At 48.1% G+C, this 20,177-nt stretch overlaps 1 protein-coding gene across 1 annotated transcript in view; it reads left to right on the forward strand.

The window, feature by feature from the left end:
- The first annotated feature begins 5,793 nt into the window (after positions 1 to 5,793).
- cttnbp2 (cortactin binding protein 2) overlaps positions 5,794 to 20,177 on the forward strand; it is a 50,466-nt gene continuing 36,082 nt past the window's right edge. Inside the window, exons 1-2 of the mRNA XM_030366295.1 lie at positions 5,794 to 6,113; positions 10,397 to 10,504. Of these exons, the coding sequence (XP_030222155.1) occupies positions 6,033 to 6,113; positions 10,397 to 10,504 (189 nt within the window). The 5' untranslated portion in view covers positions 5,794 to 6,032. The remainder of the gene's footprint in view (positions 6,114 to 10,396; positions 10,505 to 20,177) is intronic.

The raw sequence follows: 20,177 nt of genomic DNA on the forward strand, positions 1-20,177 counted from the left end.
TCATAACATTTATTTATTGTCCAAACCATTGATTATGGATACAGATTGATAACCGGAATGTATGGGCTATTGGGAATTATGTCGTGCAAACAAACATAACGAATTAATGCAGTTAATTAATTAATGTAAAAATAATTATTGTAGTAGGCAAATAACTCAATCATTAAACGTTGGAATAATATGTTATTTTTTATTACTATCGTTATGTTTTGATATGTTAACTCGTTCTGTTTTGGTTCTATTCGTGTTGTATCTTTGCCTTTCCCCTAGAGGGCACCCGTGTATTAGAAAATCCAAGTAGAATGTGAAGCTTAACGACGATAAATATTACAATGCAATATTACTCTTTCTCTCTCTCTCTCTCTACCTATCTACCTACCTACCTTTCCACCTATCCTTCCCTCTGTGTGTGTCTGTGTGTGCGTGTGTGCGTGTGTGCTTGCGTTTGTGCGTGCGTGCGTGCGTGTGTGTGTGTTCTCTGGCTGTGGACTCCTTGTGCGCCCAGACCCAATACAAGCACTCCATTGTGACTTGATCTAGTTTGCAGAAAGACACCAAACTGGAGCAAACCGAAGGATGTGCTGTGTGCTTTCTGTTCCATATCTCACTGTCTGTCCCCGATGATGATTGTTTACAGTCCCCTTAAGGAAACCAGCGCACACCTTGGCAGCACAATGCCATGCACTGACCAAGAGAGAATCCATTACAATACAGCTGTGCATTCACGTTGGATGAGCTGAGTGAGTGTGGGAAGCTGTGGTGTCCGACTCAGGAACGCCACATCCAGTGTAACTACAGCTGTAAACAAAGCCATCTCTTCTCTCTGCGTATCGTTAGGGTTAAGGTTGGGGTTAGCCTAACCCTAACCCTGACCCTAACCCTAGGGCCTAAGCCATCTCTTCTCTCTACGTATAGTTCCCGCCCAGGCAGCCAAGCCCAGTGGCATGTCGAGAAACTTCCTGCCATCCGATTCCCATCTTTCTACCTGGGGACTAAAGTACCTGCCTGAACTGTTAGCCGTCATCCCCTTCAGAGGTGACATATCGATATTCTTTTATGTTATTTTTTCTGTCTGCATGTTCTCGTAGACATTCTATGTATTCCATTCTTTGTGTTTTTTATTACTATTTACATTTGCACCTAGTAAGGAACCCTTGTGCCCTTTGACATCATATCATGTTCATTCTTTCCGTTTCATATTACTATGTCTACATATGTCTTGTATATATTCCTGGACCACTGGAGCCTCCAGTGGTCGTGGTGATGGCTGCTGCTCCGGCACTGGGTTCTAGCGTTGTCATCTTGCCCACTTCTCTATCCGATGTACCGGTGGTGGAGTGGCCCACTCAAGTGTTACTCGTACGGGTAGTACTATAGCTCCTGACAGAATGTCCTGGAAAGAGAAAGCAGCTCCGCAGCACGGCGCAGTCATCGAGTTCCTGGATGACTCATGTTGTGAAAGCGGAGGTTGGAGATGCAGCTTCCGAACGAGAGCCCTGTCCCCCCCCCCCTCTCCGTGCACCAGGTCACTGCCCCCCCCCCCCCCCCCCTCTCTCCGTGCACCAGGTCACTGTCCCCCCCCCCCCCCCCTCTCTCCGTGCACCAGGTCACTGTCCCCCCCCCCCCCCTCTCTCCGTGCACCAGGTCACTGTCCCCCCCCCCCCCCCTCTCTCTGTGCACCAGGTCACTGTCCCCCCCCCCCCCCCCCTCTCTCCGTGCACCAGGTCACTGTCCCCCCCCCCCCCCCTCTCTCCGGCTCCGTGCACCAGGTCACTGTCCCCCCCCCCCCCCCCCTCTCTCCGTGCACCAGGTCACTGCCCCCCCCCCCCCCCCCCCTCTCTCCGTGCACCAGGTCACTGTCGTCGTCCCCCCCCCCCCCTCTCTCTGTGCACCAGGTCACTGTCCCCCCCCCCCCCCTCTCTCCGTGCACCGGGTCACTGTCGTCCCCCCCCCCCCCCCCCTCTCCGTACACCAGGTCACTGTCCCCCCCCCCCCTCTCTCCGTGCACCAGGTCACTGTCCCCCCCCCCCCTCTCTCCGTGCACCAGATCACTGTCCCCCCCCCTCTCTCCGTGCACCAGGTCACTGCCCCCCCCCCCCCCCCCCCCCTCTCTCCGTGCACCAGGTCACTGTCCCCCCCCCCCTCTCTCCGGCTCCGTGCACCAGGTCACTGTCCCCCCCCCCCCCCCCCCTCTCTCCGGCTCCGTGCACCAGGTCACTGTCCCCCCCCCCCCCCCCCCCCCCTCTCTCCGGCTCCGTGCACCAGGTCACTGTCCCCCCCCCCTCTCTCCGGCTCCGTGCACCAGGTCACTGTCCCCCCCCCCCCCCCTCTCTCCGTGCACCAGGTCACTCACCCCCCCCCCCCCCCCCTCTCTCCGTGCACCAGGTCAGCGCAGACTCAAGGTGCTCCTGACCAGCAACCACAGGGAGGAGGGGAGTTACACAGGGGAGAAGTTAATGAGTGGTTAAACACACACACACGGGCACACACACACACACACACACACACTGTGGCATCCCGCCACGTAAACCTCGGCCTGGACAGGCCCGAGGGACCGTGAAGGACGGGGTATACCACCCCCACCCACCAGCCGGCGACGGAGAGCATCCCTTTCGCCTCCCCAATCAGGGTGATTGGTGGACACCTGGCCGGTGGCAGAGGAGCCATCTTAAAGGAGGTCGAGGACAGACAGCAGCACGGCACGGGAGGAAGAAGGAAGTGCTCGTGGCAGCAAGAGAGCCAGAGAGCCTAGAGGCCCACGGAGGACCTAGAGACCGCGTTTCCTTCATGGTTTGATTGTTTAAGATGATTGTTAAATAAATGCCTGCAATGGCTAAAACCCCAATGGTAAGCGTGGTTTGTCCGTGGAACCTGGCCCAACCGAGCACCGGGTTACCACAACACACACACACACACACACACACACACACAACCCTACACACAACCCTACACAGACATACATGCACGTAGGAATGCAAGCATGCACAAGCTCACACACACACACACACACATACACACTTATGGTATGCACGCATGCATATTCACATACACACACAAACACACACACACACATACATGCATATGCACTCATACATGCCTCCATACACACACACAAGCAAAAAATAATGCAGGCATGAATAGTACATAGAGCAACGTTCGTGGAGACATCCTTTAGATTGGACAACACAATACTATGGTTGCTTCTCAGCAGCAGCTGTTGAAGGCAGAACGGTCTATGGTTGAAATGGGGGCTGCACTTATACATTATAATGAAGAGTGATAGTATAGCTACCGTACACGCTACCTGTACATTGATAACACTGTCAGACTATAGCTGAATCAACATAGACAGAAAGATGGATAGTTAATCAGACATAGACAGATAAACAGATAGATAGACAGATATAGATAGATAAATAGATGGATAAATAAATAGAGAGACAGATCGATAGATGCATAGAGAGATAGCTAGCTATATCTAACCCCTTGGGGCTTATCCGACTGTGATGTGTGCCAGTTTCAGACTCTCTCCCTCTCTCCCTTCCAGAGTTGCTGTCTATCCGTTCCTGAGGCATTCTTCTTCTTGAAGCGGGGTCCAGAATCGGAGATCCGACAACCGGGTGTGTCTTTGTAATGATCTCTCTCTCCCTCTCTTCTTGAACGAGCGCGCTTCACCGGCCACAACACTGGACCCAGTGATGCTGGGCTTGGACCCTTCCTCTGACAGGAAGAGAAATGCTGCCCCCCCCCCTCCCCCTCCTCCTCCCCCTCCTCCTCCTCCTCCTCCTCCTCCGTTTTCTCCACAACCCAAAGAAAATGCCAAAGTCGATTGGAGCCAATGGGAGCCAATGGGAGTCAATGGGAGCCAATGGGAGCCAATGGGAGCCGAAGGATTGATTGCATGTAGGATCCTGGACGAACAAACTTGGCTCCCCCTGCCAGCGGTTATCCATGTCTGGGGCCAGTTTAACTGCAGTCCTCTTTATAGCCAGCCAATAGTACCATCATTGTGTGCTGTTAGCTACCATATCTTGAACTGGCCATGAACCCAGTTTCTACATTGGCAGCCATGCCACCGCAGCGGGTGCTGAAACATCATTACAATGGGCTTGCACTGATGTTTCAGCACCAGGAAATTAAAAATGTGCAGATCAGCTGGCAGGAATCCCCTGAGAAGGACTGACTGGTGACAGTTTGATTTAGTCGGCAGTTGAAAAAAAAAGATATTAACTGATTTACATCCGCTTAATAAGATGGCTCAGCTGTTAGCCAGTTGAGGATAGATCATGTGAGCCTCCAGGCTTTTAGCATTTACATGCGGTGTGATGCATCATACTGCTACCAAGTGGCCTAATGTCATTCCACCGGCTGATTACAAGACCCTGGCTGGGCAGGACCTCTTTGTGAAGTCCTTGGCCTCCCCCTTTGAGTGATCAGTCCAATTTCACCAGACATGATTAGCTCGGTTTGGCAGATGCACTGTCTTTCATTTGGATGAGTGGGCCAGAACAGTGGTACTGCTTCTCAGCAGGTTTAGTGTAGACACTCATAGTCTATACCCCTGGCGCTCATTAGACCCGCCGCAGTCGTTTATATGGAGCCTGTTTTGCTGAGCACCACCGAAGCAATCGAAGCAATTTCCAGATTTGTACAGATTACTAGGTGTATTTATGAACCACCAGACTAGAAAAAGCTCTTGCATTATCACACTGTTACATGGATACATGCACTGAAGCCCTGCTGAGTTACATCATGTAGCTCTCTGAACCAGTGGACACTGGATAAACGGACCCCACTCCTTCCCAGTGAAACCAGTCTTCTCATGTCACAAGGGGTGAGACACTTTCCTTGAAAAAATGTAGGGCTTGTTTTCTTTATAGTAGTTCCTACTTCGTAGAAAATCTCCAAAAAGGCCGGCGCCTCGACAATTACAAAACGAGGTCTGATGCGGGCACTTTATAATTATGAGAATGAGTCAGCCTGTATGACAACACAGGGGGGCTGCAGGGGAACAAGTCTGAATCTGTAACAGACTATCTCTGGGCCTATCTGTTTCAATTCGAGAGCATCTCTAACGTGAGGTTGTGTTAGGACAGGCCTATGTGTGTAGTAGATCCTTTTCCATCAAAATGAAGAATTGCTGACTGTCTTCTCCATAAACATGTGTTGTTCTGAAAGTGGTAACATGATAATAAGCTAACCACCGTTCCAAACTCCAGACCGGGTTGAATGTGTTGCAATCGTATGGAAACATGGCTTTGCTGTCATCGCCAATAGTGGATTATGTCCTAGCAATGGTTAACCCAAATAGCAACTAAATAAATCCATTGCCCTGGTATCCACTAATCCTAAATGATATACATCATGGCAGAGAGAGAGCTCGGTTCGCTGTACTACTCCACTTAACAAATGAAGCAAATAGAAGGCTATCGTAGCTGTTACATGTCATCACAATGGACAATTTCCTTCAGGGAATGATTTAAAGTTTATCTTATTTTAGAACCGCTCCTTGTTGACTATAGACATATAGGCCTATTCATACATGAAGATGTCCGCTTGTAAATGCCACGATAAATAGGCTCGTTTTCAGGGGGATTGTTAAAAGGTGGGCTGAGTAACAGACAAAAATAGGATGGAGCTATGGCCCTGGCAGCTCGTCTCGACAAATGCCGTTGTCACTCAGTTGCTGTACACCTCATTTCGGTTAGGGAGAGAGCACTGGGGGTGGGTGGGGGTGTGTGTGTATGTGGGGGGGGGGGGGGGGGGGGGGGGGGGGGGGCGCCTCTGGATACGCCTCTGGATACGCCTCGGACCCCGCCTACTCACCAACAACATCTCTTAGCCAGAACAACCTGTGAGGCCCGCTCTACTGGCTTACATGTAGTCTATAACCAGCTCCTTTTTTGTTGTAATGGGCGACCGCGGCCGTGGGTGACTCGCTCTCAGCAGCGCAATAGTTAACCATCACCGAATGCGCGGTTCTATGTTGCGTGTGTGGTGCCCTCACTCAAGCAGACCGCGACAGTACGAAGATGGCGTCGGAGGGAGCAAGCGGGGAGCAACCTCCTTCAATACAAACGCTGGCGACAACGGCGATGGGAAGTGTGGACGCGGTGAGACATTTTCGTGTGTGTCTGTGTGTATGCGTGAGAGAGAGAGTGAGATAAAATACAATCGCTTGTCAGGGCTGTAGATCACCCTGATGTAGAGATACGCCAGGAAAACAGGAGCTAATAGCGCGCATCTGTTTCCCAGAAGCGCGTCGGCTTGCGAGGCGACGAGCAGCCGCCGACCTAATCCCGGAGGAACAATGTGTGGCGATATGGAAATGTCGGAAACAGAGGTTTACAACCAGTCGAGATGACATGCGGTGCTTCTGTTATCCGGTGGTTATTTTAGGGGTCCTATTGTTAAATCCGTGCTCTGATATCTCTCCAGTCGGATGTGTTCTTGTGCTGTTTGAGTCGGCGAACCGCCGAAGCGTAGCCCGTATCAATGGAGCGTTAGCCCGTTCTTTATCATCACGGGACCCGCCGGGTGGCCGTCGTCGGACGATCTGCTTATTATAATCATAAAACGTGTTTATATTTACTTTTGTTTCGATACGTCCATCTGCTTCATAGAGAGACATAGGGAGACCAATCCATCACCAAAGATGGTGATGGATTGAGTATGTTTTCCTTACAATATCAATTTAAAGACTATTGGCCCCATAACTATTATTTGGCTTCAGAATAGTCCTCATTATGGACTGATTGTTTATGTCCCTTATTTTCCAATGACCCCTTGTTATGGGTCCGGTATAACGATATATGGTTACCATTATAACGTCTCCGTTTTTTATGCCCAGAGGTGTAGATCACAATCTTATCCAGCCAACGCGGACTATGTGAACATTAATCGGGATTGAGATTGGTCTGTTCACACACAGTTAGTTATGATCTCCAACGCTAGACATTTTTGCAGGGTGCAACATATGTACCAGGAGGACACCAGCTTGCCACCCCTCTGGGCAAATTAATCAATCTGTTGCCTCGCCGCCGGGAGTGGGGTGTAGGGGGTTTAAACCGGCCAAATCCTTCCATGTCCATTGCAATGGGCCTAGTTTAATTATCCGTGCAAAACTGGCAACATCCTGCTAGCCTCTTAACCATAGTGAACCGCACTGTGTCTTGATTCCCGTCATGTACTATTAACATTAATATGGCCAAGTTTCCAAATCTAGAAAAGTAGACCAGGCAGCATATGGTGTTCAGGCGAGGTATTCTTGGCTAGAAAGACCAGGGTAACATTTAGTTCCAGAGATGGACCACGGTAGATTGAGAGATTCAAGGGCTAGCCTATGGAGTGTGTGTGTGTGTGTGTGTGTGTGTGTGTGTGTGTGTGTGTGTGTGTGTGTGTGTGTGTGTGTGTGTGTGTGTGTGTGTGTGTGTGTGTGTGTGTGTGTGTGTGTGTGTGTGTGTGTGTGTGTTGGGAGGCAATATTGATTGATGAGTGAAGGGGGGTTTGTGTGTGTGTGGGGGGGGGGGGGGCAGGCAGAGCCAGTGTATGGTTGGATGGGGGTAGTGTGAGCTGTAGGGTAAGAGGAGGGGGTGGTCTGCTCACTGGACACCTTTCTAAATTGGTCTTAATTTCAGTGACTCAGCGGGCATTGCAGGGAGTACTGTGACAGCTCAGTGTCCCACTGAGCACGCTCGCTGCTCTTTCCCTGCCAGGCAGAGTTTGTGTTTAGCGATTAGCTTTAACGCTAACAGGTGCTGTGCAGCCACCGAGCTACAAGCTACGTCTTGGCCTTCTGCTCTTCGTATCACCAGCCAGTCTTGCCAAAGGCTGCTTGATGAAGCTCTTTGCTCTTTGCAGCACCTCCTATTGATTCCTAGGGGAACATGTGTGAGCCGAGAGGAGGGCGCTCTCTAGTCCAAATAACTGGATGACCTCTCAACTTAGTCCTCAAGAGGGGTCAAGGGGCTAAAGGTCAATTAAATGCCCGCTGCAGCTCAGTTCCCCCTGGCCTTCCTTCACAGACCTGACAGACTGGGATTTAACCAGTGGGGAGATCAATTGGTTTAAGTATGATACCTTATTATATTGAAAAGATCATTTGCAATCTGACAAGTCATTCAGTGGAATATTTTTATTTAATTTCAATCACTTAATTTTGGTCGGAAAAATAGCATCACTTGAATGTAAATCAGCCTTTATTAGCAGAAATATATTATGCAACTCTCTGTATCATGACCTGCTAGTAAATACAGTCAAAACACTTTTGTCCGCGAGGTCGGTTGGAGGATTGCAGGCAGTGCCCTGGCCCTTGTAATTTAATTTGGGATGTGGGACAGAAGCCTGCCAAGTGATGTATATTGGGCTAATGGATCCCATGATAGGAGAATAGAGACAAGCCTTTTCCAACTTTTTTTTATGACAGCTTTGTAACTTCATCGCTTTGCCATATTTTGAGTGTCTGTTTATCTGTGTCTGGTTTGGCTTGTAACATTATCACACATTGACACCATGTTCACATGACCGGACAGAAGAGATTGGGTACTGAGAAGCTAGATTCTCCACTGTGATTCTCTGAAAGGCCTATACGGTGAAAGGGTTTCTGGGAACAGGCTGTGAAAATCGATTGGTCGGCCTTGAGTCTATGAATCTGTCCTTGGAAACCGCTTCTCAGATTTGACGTCAGAGTTCTACCTCTAATGATATTGGCCTGTAAAATAAGCATTCTTAAGTCACATTTACTTGAAAAATCTGCATTGGGGTAGCTTGATTTATCCTCAGTCATTTTTACATGTGACACTATTCAATTTCAAACTATTCATACCAAAACATCAGAAAAACACCAATAATCTTCATGAAGCCCTTCTCCATCTCACATGAAATAACCCTAACCCTAACCCTAAACCACCATTAACCTTCAGGAAGTCTTTCTCCATCTCAGGGAGACCATCTCCCAGGTCTGTATTAACCCCTCTCCCCTGGGTCTCGATGGATCACTCTCAACAAGACACATTGGGCTCATGGCCGCTCCAGTGAGGCCTTTAGAGATGGACGTCTTTCAGGATGGATCATAGATGGGTCACACATCAGACGTCAATCCCTACAGGCAACCGATCATCTGCAGGAGTTGAAGGTTTACATATTTCTGGTGGAAACCTGTGATCGAGAGAGAGAGATTTTCCCTTTTGTTGGATTGCTGCTTTGTGTTGATCTAGGTTTTACAGTACTATCTATCCGATGACAGGCGTCCTAGATATTACACAAGAAGAATAAGGATGGCTGTGTCCAAGTTATTGCAGCAGATGGTGTCGAGGAACGGCCCCAAGAAACGAATGTGTCACCAAGCTCTACTGTGAACATCTGATTAGCGTGGGGTTCTGGGACATGCTGTGAACCTCCAAGTCCTCCTCCCACTCCCATTTAACTTTTTTCAACAGACCATGTAAGAATTTCACCGTATTCCTCGTCTCTATGCGTTGAACGAACACAATGGCGTTTACTGTTTATGAACACGACATTCCGACACTGGCTCTCGGAATGCCGACCAGCTCTTCAGTCACAATGTCTGGGAATGTGACTGAAAGGATGCAAGATGGAACCCTGAAAACGAGCTGCACCCCAGATGTTTTGTTTAGCAACATAGATCCTTATTTGTAAATCTGATGGTGTCGATGGAAGTTGGGCTTTCCTGCAATTTACAACGCATACTAGAGAGTGAGATGCAGTTTTTTTCTCCCATCTTTTTACAAGTAGATGCAAAAAAACGTTTAATTTATATAAGGCGCTGTGGAAAGTGGTCTGGTCAATCCCAATTATTCATCTGCACTGGCATGCCCTGCAGCCTCTGCTAGCCAAAACGGAGGCTAATGACCTGGCTAAATGTGGACTAATTGGAGAAAATAAGCCTCAAGGTAGAATGATACCCGTTGCCGCATGGTTTTTGATTGTTGGACTTAATGGGACCAGTTTGAAACTGAGGAGTGTGTTTACACACATTTACACACGTCAAAAGTAAATTTGCATATAGCCATCCAGTGTGTGTGTGTTAGGCATAATTTTGTGAGAATTTTAAAAGCTTGGTGGAGTATTTTATTTTATTTTTTAAATACTCGTCTACAACTAGACAACTCCATTTTGCTATAGCAATGCTGAGATGTAAAAGGACACTGAGATTCAGACTTGACATGTTGGCAAATCACATGTTTTTAGATTTAGTAACTGAACTGTTATATCCCAATCTTTTGAAGACCATCTTTATGACTATGCTGTTGACCTTTTCCGTCTACCTCAATGGCACAATGTAAACCGCCATTTTGTTTACAATGATGTATTTACCAACCCGTTTTACCATCATGTTATCTCCAGCTATAACCCTGTGTGTCTTGTGTTCTTTCAGAAATGTGAGTTCAACATGGACAGTCTGAGCAAACCAGAGCTCCTCACCTTGCTGAGCATCATGGAGGGAGAGCTGGAAGCACGGGACCTGGTCATTGAGACCCTGAGGGTGAGTCCTGACATTTCTCTCTTCTCTAATCATCTAATCACTTCTTTTTTAATAATAGCATCCGTCTGTCTGCTTTCTCTCGCCCGCTTCTTCAATCTACCCTGGTCTCTCTCTCTCTCTCTCTCTCTCTCTCTCTCTCTCTCTCTCTCTCTCTCTCTCTCTCTCTCTCTCTCTCTCTCTCTCTCTCTCTCTCTCTCTCTCTCTCTCTCTCTCTCTCTCTCTCTCTCTCTCTCTCGTGTGTGTGTTGTATCTCGTTCTGTAGCTGTCATGCACTCACCTAGCGGTCTCACAAATACAGTGTCACAGTGTTCCCAGCTAATTCTTGCAAACTCATCCATGGATGTTGACCCCGTAGTGCTGGGTTAGGGTTAACCCTAACCCGTAGTGCTGGCTATACGGAGCAGAAAGCCTTTGTGCGCGTGTGAAAGGTAGACCGGCCGCTAAGAATGTAGTGTGTACCAGAAAAAGGGATCTTGACCTGGTTTTAAATTAAGTGTAGCACGGTGACGGGGAACAGATGGGGGTTTAGTCCAAACGGAGAATGTTGCTAAGAGTTGGATGTGAGGGACAACACTCGGTGCCTGGACCCTGAGTCTCCCCTCAGATAAGGAGCCTCTCGGATTACCTTTGTTAAATCACAGCTGGATGACAGAGTGACAAGCCCTTGAGAAAATAGCCAGCCTCCGTAGTGGCTTTAAAGTCCTGTGGTCGTAATCCACCTTCTGTTGCCTGTATCAATATTTACTACTACTGTACTATAGCACTTTTGCACATGGTTGCCATTATGTTCTCCATGTAACTAATTAAACAAACCATGGCAAACGGACAAAGCTGTGGTTGAATGGTGCGACGTAGCAGTCAACGAGATGCTGACATGGTATTGTTTGAGGTGCGCCCATCTTCACTCGGCTTATTTGCTTCCCTTTCCAACTCTAACCCATACAAACTGGGGTTACGAGGTTCAAAATGTAAGTGCTTCAGTCCATCCCATGCCTCTCTCTTACTCTTTTCCTTCTGGCTTACTTCCTTCGGATGTTGCTTGTCCTCCACAGATGCAAGGATGACGTGCTATTTCTGAACAAGCTCTTATACAATCTCTCTGTCTCTCGCCCTCTCTCTGTGGGGCAGAGCTGTATTCAGGTCATGATTAACATCGTATTTTGCCACTGCTCCCATTTCGATGCTGCCCTAATAAACCTTCGTTTATGCCATCTCCCGGGCTGTTCTTCGGTGATGTCATCGGGGCTGGGACCAGGTGTCCTTTTGGAGCACCTCAGTGCCTTCCTTTGTATCAATAATTCACCTTGTTTAAACCGGGCGGCCTGTGGTGAAATTAGCAATCCCCTTTCCGCAAGGGCAATGTTTGTCCTTGTCCCGGCCACTACTCTCTCACTCTCTCTGTCCTACTTCAATGCCTGGCCAAGTTTCTACCCGTCTCTTATCCGCTTCTTCCCTGTCTCAGTCATTTTCTTCTCTGATGGATCCCCTCACTGTCGCGCTCCCTCTCCTCTCCGCACCCCTCCCTCTTGTGGCCGTCCTATCGGCTGTCGACTCCCTGCAAAACATGCAACGGCCCTTTGTTTTTATCCAACATAAGGCTCAACGGACTGTATTTGAGACATTTATGTGATTTAAGTGCGAAGACGGATGATATAGGGAGAAAAAACGAAAAAGAAAAAGCCACCAAAAACCAGATGGAGAGAGTGCAAGGTTATAATCTTTTGGACAAAGAATGGCGCACGAGAAGGGATTAACCCAGACAATCTTTCTTTTTCAAAAAATCTCTGAAAAAAGAGAGTTGCCGTGGACACCAGCTGCATGCATCATCAATGTCCTCCATTAACCCAGCACCAAGGCCTTGTGCCACTCCTATTATACCCTGTTGGTACAGGGTATAAGGATGATAACTTGACTGTTTAGATCTTCAATGGGACTGCATATAAATGGCGGGGAAACCATGCTTGCGTAACTTCTCTCTCAATACGCCAGTGGGACTCCCTCACCTGAATCGTTTTGTCAGCTAATGGTTGTGGGCCAAATTAAGAATTTGACTTTAATGGCCAAATAAAAAGCACACATTAATGTATTCACATCATTAGTGTTTGGCCTATTGACCTGCAAATGCCCTTACCATGGCAGTGGGAGGGCCCTACCTATTAACGGGTACATATTGGACAAAACGGTAGTGAAGGAAACGTAAATCAATTGTAACTCATTTCGAAGGCAAGGCCTGATCCCCGCTAAAACCAGTGCCAGGCTTAATCCTGGTGCCGTTTCACTGCTCCCACAATGGCCTCGCCAAGCCGCAGCTTCTCCTGGCGTGCCATGATTGTGTGAGGCCTGTCGAGCATTAATAAGAGGCTTTGGTATCGGCGTTGATTAATTAGCGTTGCGGCTAAAGCTGGCTAAGCTACCGTATCGGTTTTCACAGAACGGCAGGTTGTAGAAACACAAACAGATCACGTGGTCGGATGTATTGCGAGCCGAGCCGTACACTACTCTTTGTCACTTGGATTCAGTATCTTGCACTGAAATGGCTTCTTAACTCTGGCCTGTAGTTCAATAACCCTGGGCGACAATCACAGTTTTGTCAGCCATCACTACCTATTCAGTAGTGCAAATACCCATTGAAACCTGGCCAATTACCTTATTCATTCTCAGCTCAGTAGTTAATCTGTTGGTGGCCAAAGGAGACCATGTGTGCAGTCAATATTCTGGTCCGGACCAATCTACCGACTTGGACGAGCAAAGGTCACGTGGTCCTCTGACGAGTCCTGTGATTGGCTGTTCCAGAGGTGGACACACACACACACACACACACACACACACACACACACACACACACACACACACACACACACACACACACACACACACACACACACACACACACACACACACACACACACACACACACACACACACACACACACACACACACAGAGAGAGCCAGGAGTGTTTCTCCTGCACCATGTTACAGTAGCCAGCTATTTAAGGCATGCACTGTCGCTGGGCCTCCCCATCACTCTGACCGTGCACTCACTCACTCACTCCCTCGCCCCTCACTTTTCCGCTCTCGCTCACTTTCATTCCCTAGTCCCTGTTTTCTTTCTGGTTCACACTCTCTCTCATTCTCCCTTCAAGTCTTGATCGCTCTCGCTATTTCACTCTCGCTTGCCCTTATTCTTGCTTCTTTCTCCCACGCTTACTGTATTGATATTTTAAATGAGATTAATAATACATTTTATCCCTGAGTCTTTATTCACACAGTCTTTTTAAAAGTGGATTCACAAACACAAAAGAATGAGGAGGACTTATCTCAAGCCTTTGGCCGGTACGATAATGCTGTACATTCTATTGTGTAAAAGTTGGTCATGGATTGATTGAGCCCAAAAAGGTATATGGTGCATAGAGACAGTTCTATGATGCATAGAGTGGAACAGACATTTACACTTGAAATGGCATCCATTCATCTTTTATAGCTACGTATGTTTCTTAAACTGAGGTTGCTCCACTTGCTTTCTCTCTATCTCCGTCTTGATATCTCACCCTCGCTCTCTCTCTCTTTCTCTGTACCTTTTTTATAATATCTGTGTCTCTTGGCTTCAGTCTGAGGCTCCAGTCTGTCAGCACCACAGTTTATCAGAAAAGCCAAAAGATGGTGTTTTTAATTTGGTCAGTAATAATGGATGCACTCTCCCGGAGCTGCCCTGATGCTAAGAGACCCTGCCGACGCGTTCCTCCATTACATTCAGCCCCTGGTCCATCCAGACTTCCTGGCAACACTGAGACCCCTGCGCTCTGACATGGAGATCAACAGGGAAGAACCGTCTGGGCTGAAGATCACTCTTTTGTTTACTCCTTAGTACCTAAGCATACAAGCTATGTACAAGTCTGCCTTGTATACACCTGGATTATGTTTCTATGGTAAAATTGCTTTGTATGAGCTCAAGTCAATCAAACTCCACTGAATCCAAACAACGTGCATTGGTGCCCTGCTGAATAGGGGGCTATGTAGGTCTGTACTTCTGCTGTTTCATTTGAAGAGCAGTGGGCATGGCAGAAGTAATCAGCATGCAGAGGACTTTGAAGTCTTTGAGAATATCATAATAGCTCTCTGTCTTTCTCTAGTCGTCTTTTTATGTTAAATGGCAGCATTGTTTTTTCTTCTTCTTTACACACACACACACACACACACACACACACACACACACACACACACACACACACACACACACACACACACACACACACACACACACACAGACACAGACACAGAGACAGAGAGCGCGCTCCGATCCGTCAACTGCATAGCAACCAGACCCCCTCCCTCCCCTTACCCCGGTCTCCCATAGCAACGGAGTGCTCCCTATCAAGGCTCCCATCTCAAGTTTCACTACCACCCACCGGCAGGCTGCTCTGGCCCTCTACCCCCCCTCACCCCCCTCCAAACACACACACCCTCACCAACAACCCCCCCATGCCCTTCCTCCTCATGCGGGCCGAAGTTGTATGTGTGTGTCTCTTTAAAGGATCGTCTTGTAGGGTTGTCAGTCAAATGGAAGGATGGGGTCAGCTTTTTATTTTTTATTGGAGTGTGTGTGTGTGTGTGTGTGTGTGTGTGTGTGTGTGTGTGTGTGTGTGTGTGTGTGTGTGTGTGTGTGTGTGTGTGTGTGTGTGTGTGTGTGTGTGTGTGTGTGTGTGTGTGGTAGCATCCTCACTTGGAAGCATGGATGCTCGAGATGAGCTTAGCAAGTAGGTCACAGCTCTCTCTCTCTCTCTCTCTCTCTCTCTCTCTCTCTCTCTCTCTCTCTCTCTCTCTCTCTCTCTCTCTCTCTCTCTCTCTCTCTCTCTCTCTCTCTCTCTCTCTCTCTCTCTCTCTCTCTCTCTCTCTCTCTCTCTCTCTCTCTCTCTCTCTCTCTCTCTCCCTACATTCGGCTCCTCATGGTGCTCGGCGTCTGTGTATGTCTTTGGGACTTTTTCTGTACAAGTGAATTTATGGTTTCTGTGCATTTTCACCCTGTGTCACTTGAAATAAATCACCTTTTTATTCAGTGAGCTAAAATGATATGTTGAAATAATATTGGCTGGAAAGAAAGAAATCACATTTCTCCAAATGAAGGTTTAAAGAAAAATAATACAATATTACTTTGTTCATTATGAAGATCTTTCAACTCTTTTCTTCCTCTTTCCAACTCTTGGGGTCTGGCCCGATGAGGGCCACCAAGATAAACAAGACGCAAGATCAAGGCCCCGTCCACACGAAGCCGAAACGGGCGAAACCGTTACGGTTTCGATCTATCCGGTTTCGAAGTATCTCCGTAAAGACGAAGCCAAGCGAAACCGGATAGATCTGTAGAAACGCTGTAGTAAACATTCCAGGCCCATAAGTGGTGCTGCTTCTGGTACACAAATCCAGAAGAAGAAGAGGCGAGCATGTGCATAAAGGCTGCCCCCCGAACCACTAGCAACACAAACAAACAGCTCTTCTACGATGGCGAACTAGATTCTCAATAAATAATGGCTTAGCAACCCAACAAGGGACATGATATGCTGCAGAACGATTACAAGCCTGTAGTCCGCCATCATCTTTTTTGTTGTGATTTCTGAGACTCCGCGGGCTTAAGAGCCATTGGCTAGGAGGTCGAGGGGTGGGGCGATGACGTCATGGTTTGCGGTTTCAGTCGGTTTCAGGCGTCCACACGAAACCAAAACGAAACCGGATAGATTTGAAACCACCTCCGAGGGTGGTTTCAGAAGTTTGCGGTTTCGGTCAGCGGATTCGCCGGCTTCGTGTGGACGGAAGGCCGAACCGTACAAGACCTTTGCAGTTTCGCCATGAAATCGGCTTCGTGTGGACGGGGCCCAAATGCCCACGAAGTCAACGGCCAAGCCCGTAGTTCTGCGTACCGAGATCCGCAGTAATGCCACCCAAACGCCGCTTAGCCAGATAGAAGGAAAACAGTCATGATAGCACAAGTATAACATACAATTTATACATACAATTACTGTGTTTTTGTGTCTGGGAATCATCGCAGTACACTCAGAATACGGCTAGGGTTCTCAGCAGCTTAATTCAATAGTTAGTTGCTATAATTATATAATTAAAGGTTAACGTGATTGTTGCCTTTATGATTTATATCCTACCTTATCCACTGCTAAACAGTGTAAGCCTTTCCCTGTGCTAACCCTCAAACTGGTGCTGTTGGTCGCCTGAATCGCACGATCCAGCCCTCACGCACGACTCATCTCTCACACACAATTCAGCCCTCACGCACGATTCAGCTCTCACACACGGATGGGTGTCACTTCTCTCTTGATATCTCTGCTGCTTGGTTTGGCATGATCTTTAATGCTTCTTCAAAGTAATGTGGACGCTTGCACACTGTGTCCACTTTAAGACGATTTATTTTGCTTTCGATCAGAAGGACACTGAATTTCCTTTTTATGTCACGTTTGTCTATGAGCTAATTCACTCAATTGTCTTTGGAAGATTTTCTAATCAATTGAAAAGCTCGAAACCAAACAAACCAAACTAAAGCCCTTTCCCCCGCTAGCTGTATTCAAGGCTCTCTTACTCTCTGCATCTGTCCATCCTTTGTCTCTTTTGTCTCTATCTGTCCGTCCTGCTTTCGGTCAGTCTGGCTTCTGGAAAATCAGCTGACTGTCTAAAACATAGCCAGGCTTTCAGATCAATAACCTTGACTTGACCATTTGTGTGTGTGTGTACGTGTGTACATTTGACTTTGTGTTACTGAATATCTGGGTGCCTCTGAATAGCATTTCTACTTATAGTTTGATTCTGAGCGTGCACATGCCTCCAGCTAGGACCTGCCCATCTTCTTCCACCAGCCAGTTAATGTCCAGTTGCAATTGATTGCTGACCGTATCGCCCTCATCACTGCCTCCTTGGCAGTATTTTTTTGAATCGGGGTTAGGGTTAGCTGGTTGAATCGGGGTTAGGGTTAGCTGGTTGAATTGGGGTTAGGGTTAGCTGGTTGAATCGGGGTTAGGGTTAGCTGGTTGAATCGGGGTTAGCTGGTTGAATCGGGGTTAGGGTTAGGGTTAGCTGGTTGAATCGGGGTTAGGTTTAGCTGGTTGAATCGGGGTTAGGGTTAGCTGGTTGAATCGGGGTTAGGGTTAGCTGGTTGAATCGGGGTTAGGGTTAGCTGGTTGAATCGGGGTTAGGGTTAGCTGGTTGAATCGGGGTTAGGGTTAGCTGGTTGAATCGGGGTTAGGGTTAGCTGGTTGAATCGGGGTTAGGGTTGGCGGGTTGAATCTGGGTTAGGGTTGGCTGGTTGAATCGGGGTTAGGGTTGGCTGGTTGAATCGGGGTTAGGGTTGGCTGGTTGAATCGGGGTTAGGGTTAGCTGGTTGAATCGGGGTTAGCGTTAGCTGGTTGAATCGGGGTTAGGGTTAGCTGGTTGAATCGGGGTTAGGGTTAGCTGGTTGAATCGGGGTTAGGGTTGGCTGGTTGAATCGGGGTTGGGGTTGGCTGGTTGAATCGGGGTTAGGGTTGGCTGGTTGAATCGGGGTTAGGGTTAGCTGGTTGAATCAGGACACCTCCAGGGCTAACTGCAGGTTAGAGGGCAGACGCTGCAGTCAAGAAAAGCAGTAGTATTATTGATGCCGTTTGTCTTCCACCGGGGCTCACAGTGGGGCGGTGAGCATATGGTTTAGGGGTTGAAGTGAGACTGCATGCCAGAGGCCTGGGAGCCGGAGATCATGGGAAGAGGAGATTCATGCCACTGTAAATGTCAAGGAACCGCCTGGAACTGTCACACGGAGGAAGGGCTGCCAAACACCCAGATGCACACATTCCCCCGCTTATCCTGTGACGCTATGCTCAGCGGCGCAGTCCCGGGGGCGGGGCGCGGTCCCGGGGGCGGGGCAGGCTGTGCTCGTCTGGGCGCATGCGTTTCTATTGTTGGACCCGCATGATGCTGCATGATGTCGGTGGCAGCCACTGAATGCCGTTTAATATAATATCAATCTGCGTCTCTTCCCCCCCGCTGTCAAAGGCTCCATGTCCAACAAAGCCGTTCATTGTTCTAGTGTTCCAGCTAGTAATGTGAATTGTGAACAATTTATTCACTCTTGCTCATAAAATCCAAATCATGAATGTCGTCTTTCCTGCAGTGCAAAAGCTAAAGAGGAAATGTCATGGGATCATTGATAGTTCAGTAGGACGTCGCATACTGTATGTCCCGATATGTGATGATCAAGCCAGCCAGGAAGCTTTTAACGGCACTGCAGAGATGTACAGACAACAGATGCAGACCGCCCCTAGCAACCGCCCCTAGCAACAGTCACAGAGAAAGACGGATGGCCTGTTAAACTTGGACAGGAGAGGAAAAGGCAATGCGGTGCTACAATGAAATGAAGCAGAACAATGTTTGAAGTGCTTATTAGTTCCCACAGCAGTGCTGGACCTCGTGGTCTGGAGTCCAACCCATGGATGCACTGTGGACTCCCCTGTGTTACCTTGCTATGTGGTTAGTCTCATTCTACAGGAACTAAGGTCATTTAAATAGTCTGACTTTGAACCAGGATGAGCCAAAGCTATCTTCTGGTGCTCTTCATGTAGCTTCACTGGGTTAGTGTTCAACATGGTAACCTGAAACAAATCTTCTTCCCCACTTATCCCTGGAAGAAACTCACTGAAGACAAGGAACCCCGGGACGATGTAGAGGCTATTCCTAAACGCTTGTGTTGATATAACTGATACGCGAGCAAACCCCTGGGATCACATTTACACTTCCAGGTGTTCGGCTGCAATCTGAGTAGCCGGGCATACTTCTATCTGCGTCTTCTCCCGACAGGAAGTGGAGACAAAGATGCTCCCTGTTCTGCCCTCTCGGTTGCTTGAATCAGACACTGTTCTACGTTCAGCGAACAGAAATGGTATCAGCTAAGATAAGGGTATTTCAATTTTTTTAACCCAAACGTGTGTGTGTGTGTGTGTGTGTGTGTGTGTGTGTGTGTGTGTGTGTGTGTGTGTGTGTATGTGCGTGTGCGCGCGCGGGGGGCAGCCTGGCCAACCATGCCCAGTGGGTATCGGTTGCTTGTCAGGGCCATGTCCGGTTCTGAAAGCCCCGGCCAGGAGCTCGGGTGTCCCAGCGGTGAGCCCGTAGCAGGAGCTCTTGGTTTCAGGAACCCGCTGACCCTTCACTAGGGGCCCTGCTTGGTGGAGCTTCTTGGATCTCATGCACATGAAGAGACAGACTCCTGTCCTGGTCCTCAGCTTAGCCTCAGGCCTGAAGTGGATCAGCTCTTTAAGGAACGTCAGTAAGAGTTCAGTCGTGAAGCCCGTAGCTGTCCGGTCCCAATAGCACCATCGTTGTTTTGGAAACAAACCGTTGTAATAGGGTCTTACTTTAGCTGACTTTTCTTTTTACAAATTGGAATACATGCAGTTTCAATTGCCGACATGATGCATTAAACTTGATGGAATACAAATGAGCTTTGTTAGTATAAAGGACATCGTCCAATATATTAGCTGGTTCAGATCGCTGGAGACTAATATCAGAATGTATAAACACACAGAATTGATTGAGTTGCTTTAATGATCCCTATGGGCAGATTGTCCGACAGTAGTTACTTCCTTTAGGTTTAATCAGTCTTTTTTTCCAATGTTCTTCTAAAACTCTCCCTTCTCTAGTGTTACTGGATGC

The sequence above is a fragment of the Gadus morhua genome, chromosome 9, assembly GCF_902167405.1.
Source record: "Gadus morhua chromosome 9, gadMor3.0, whole genome shotgun sequence".
NCBI lineage: Eukaryota > Metazoa > Chordata > Actinopteri > Gadiformes > Gadidae > Gadus > Gadus morhua.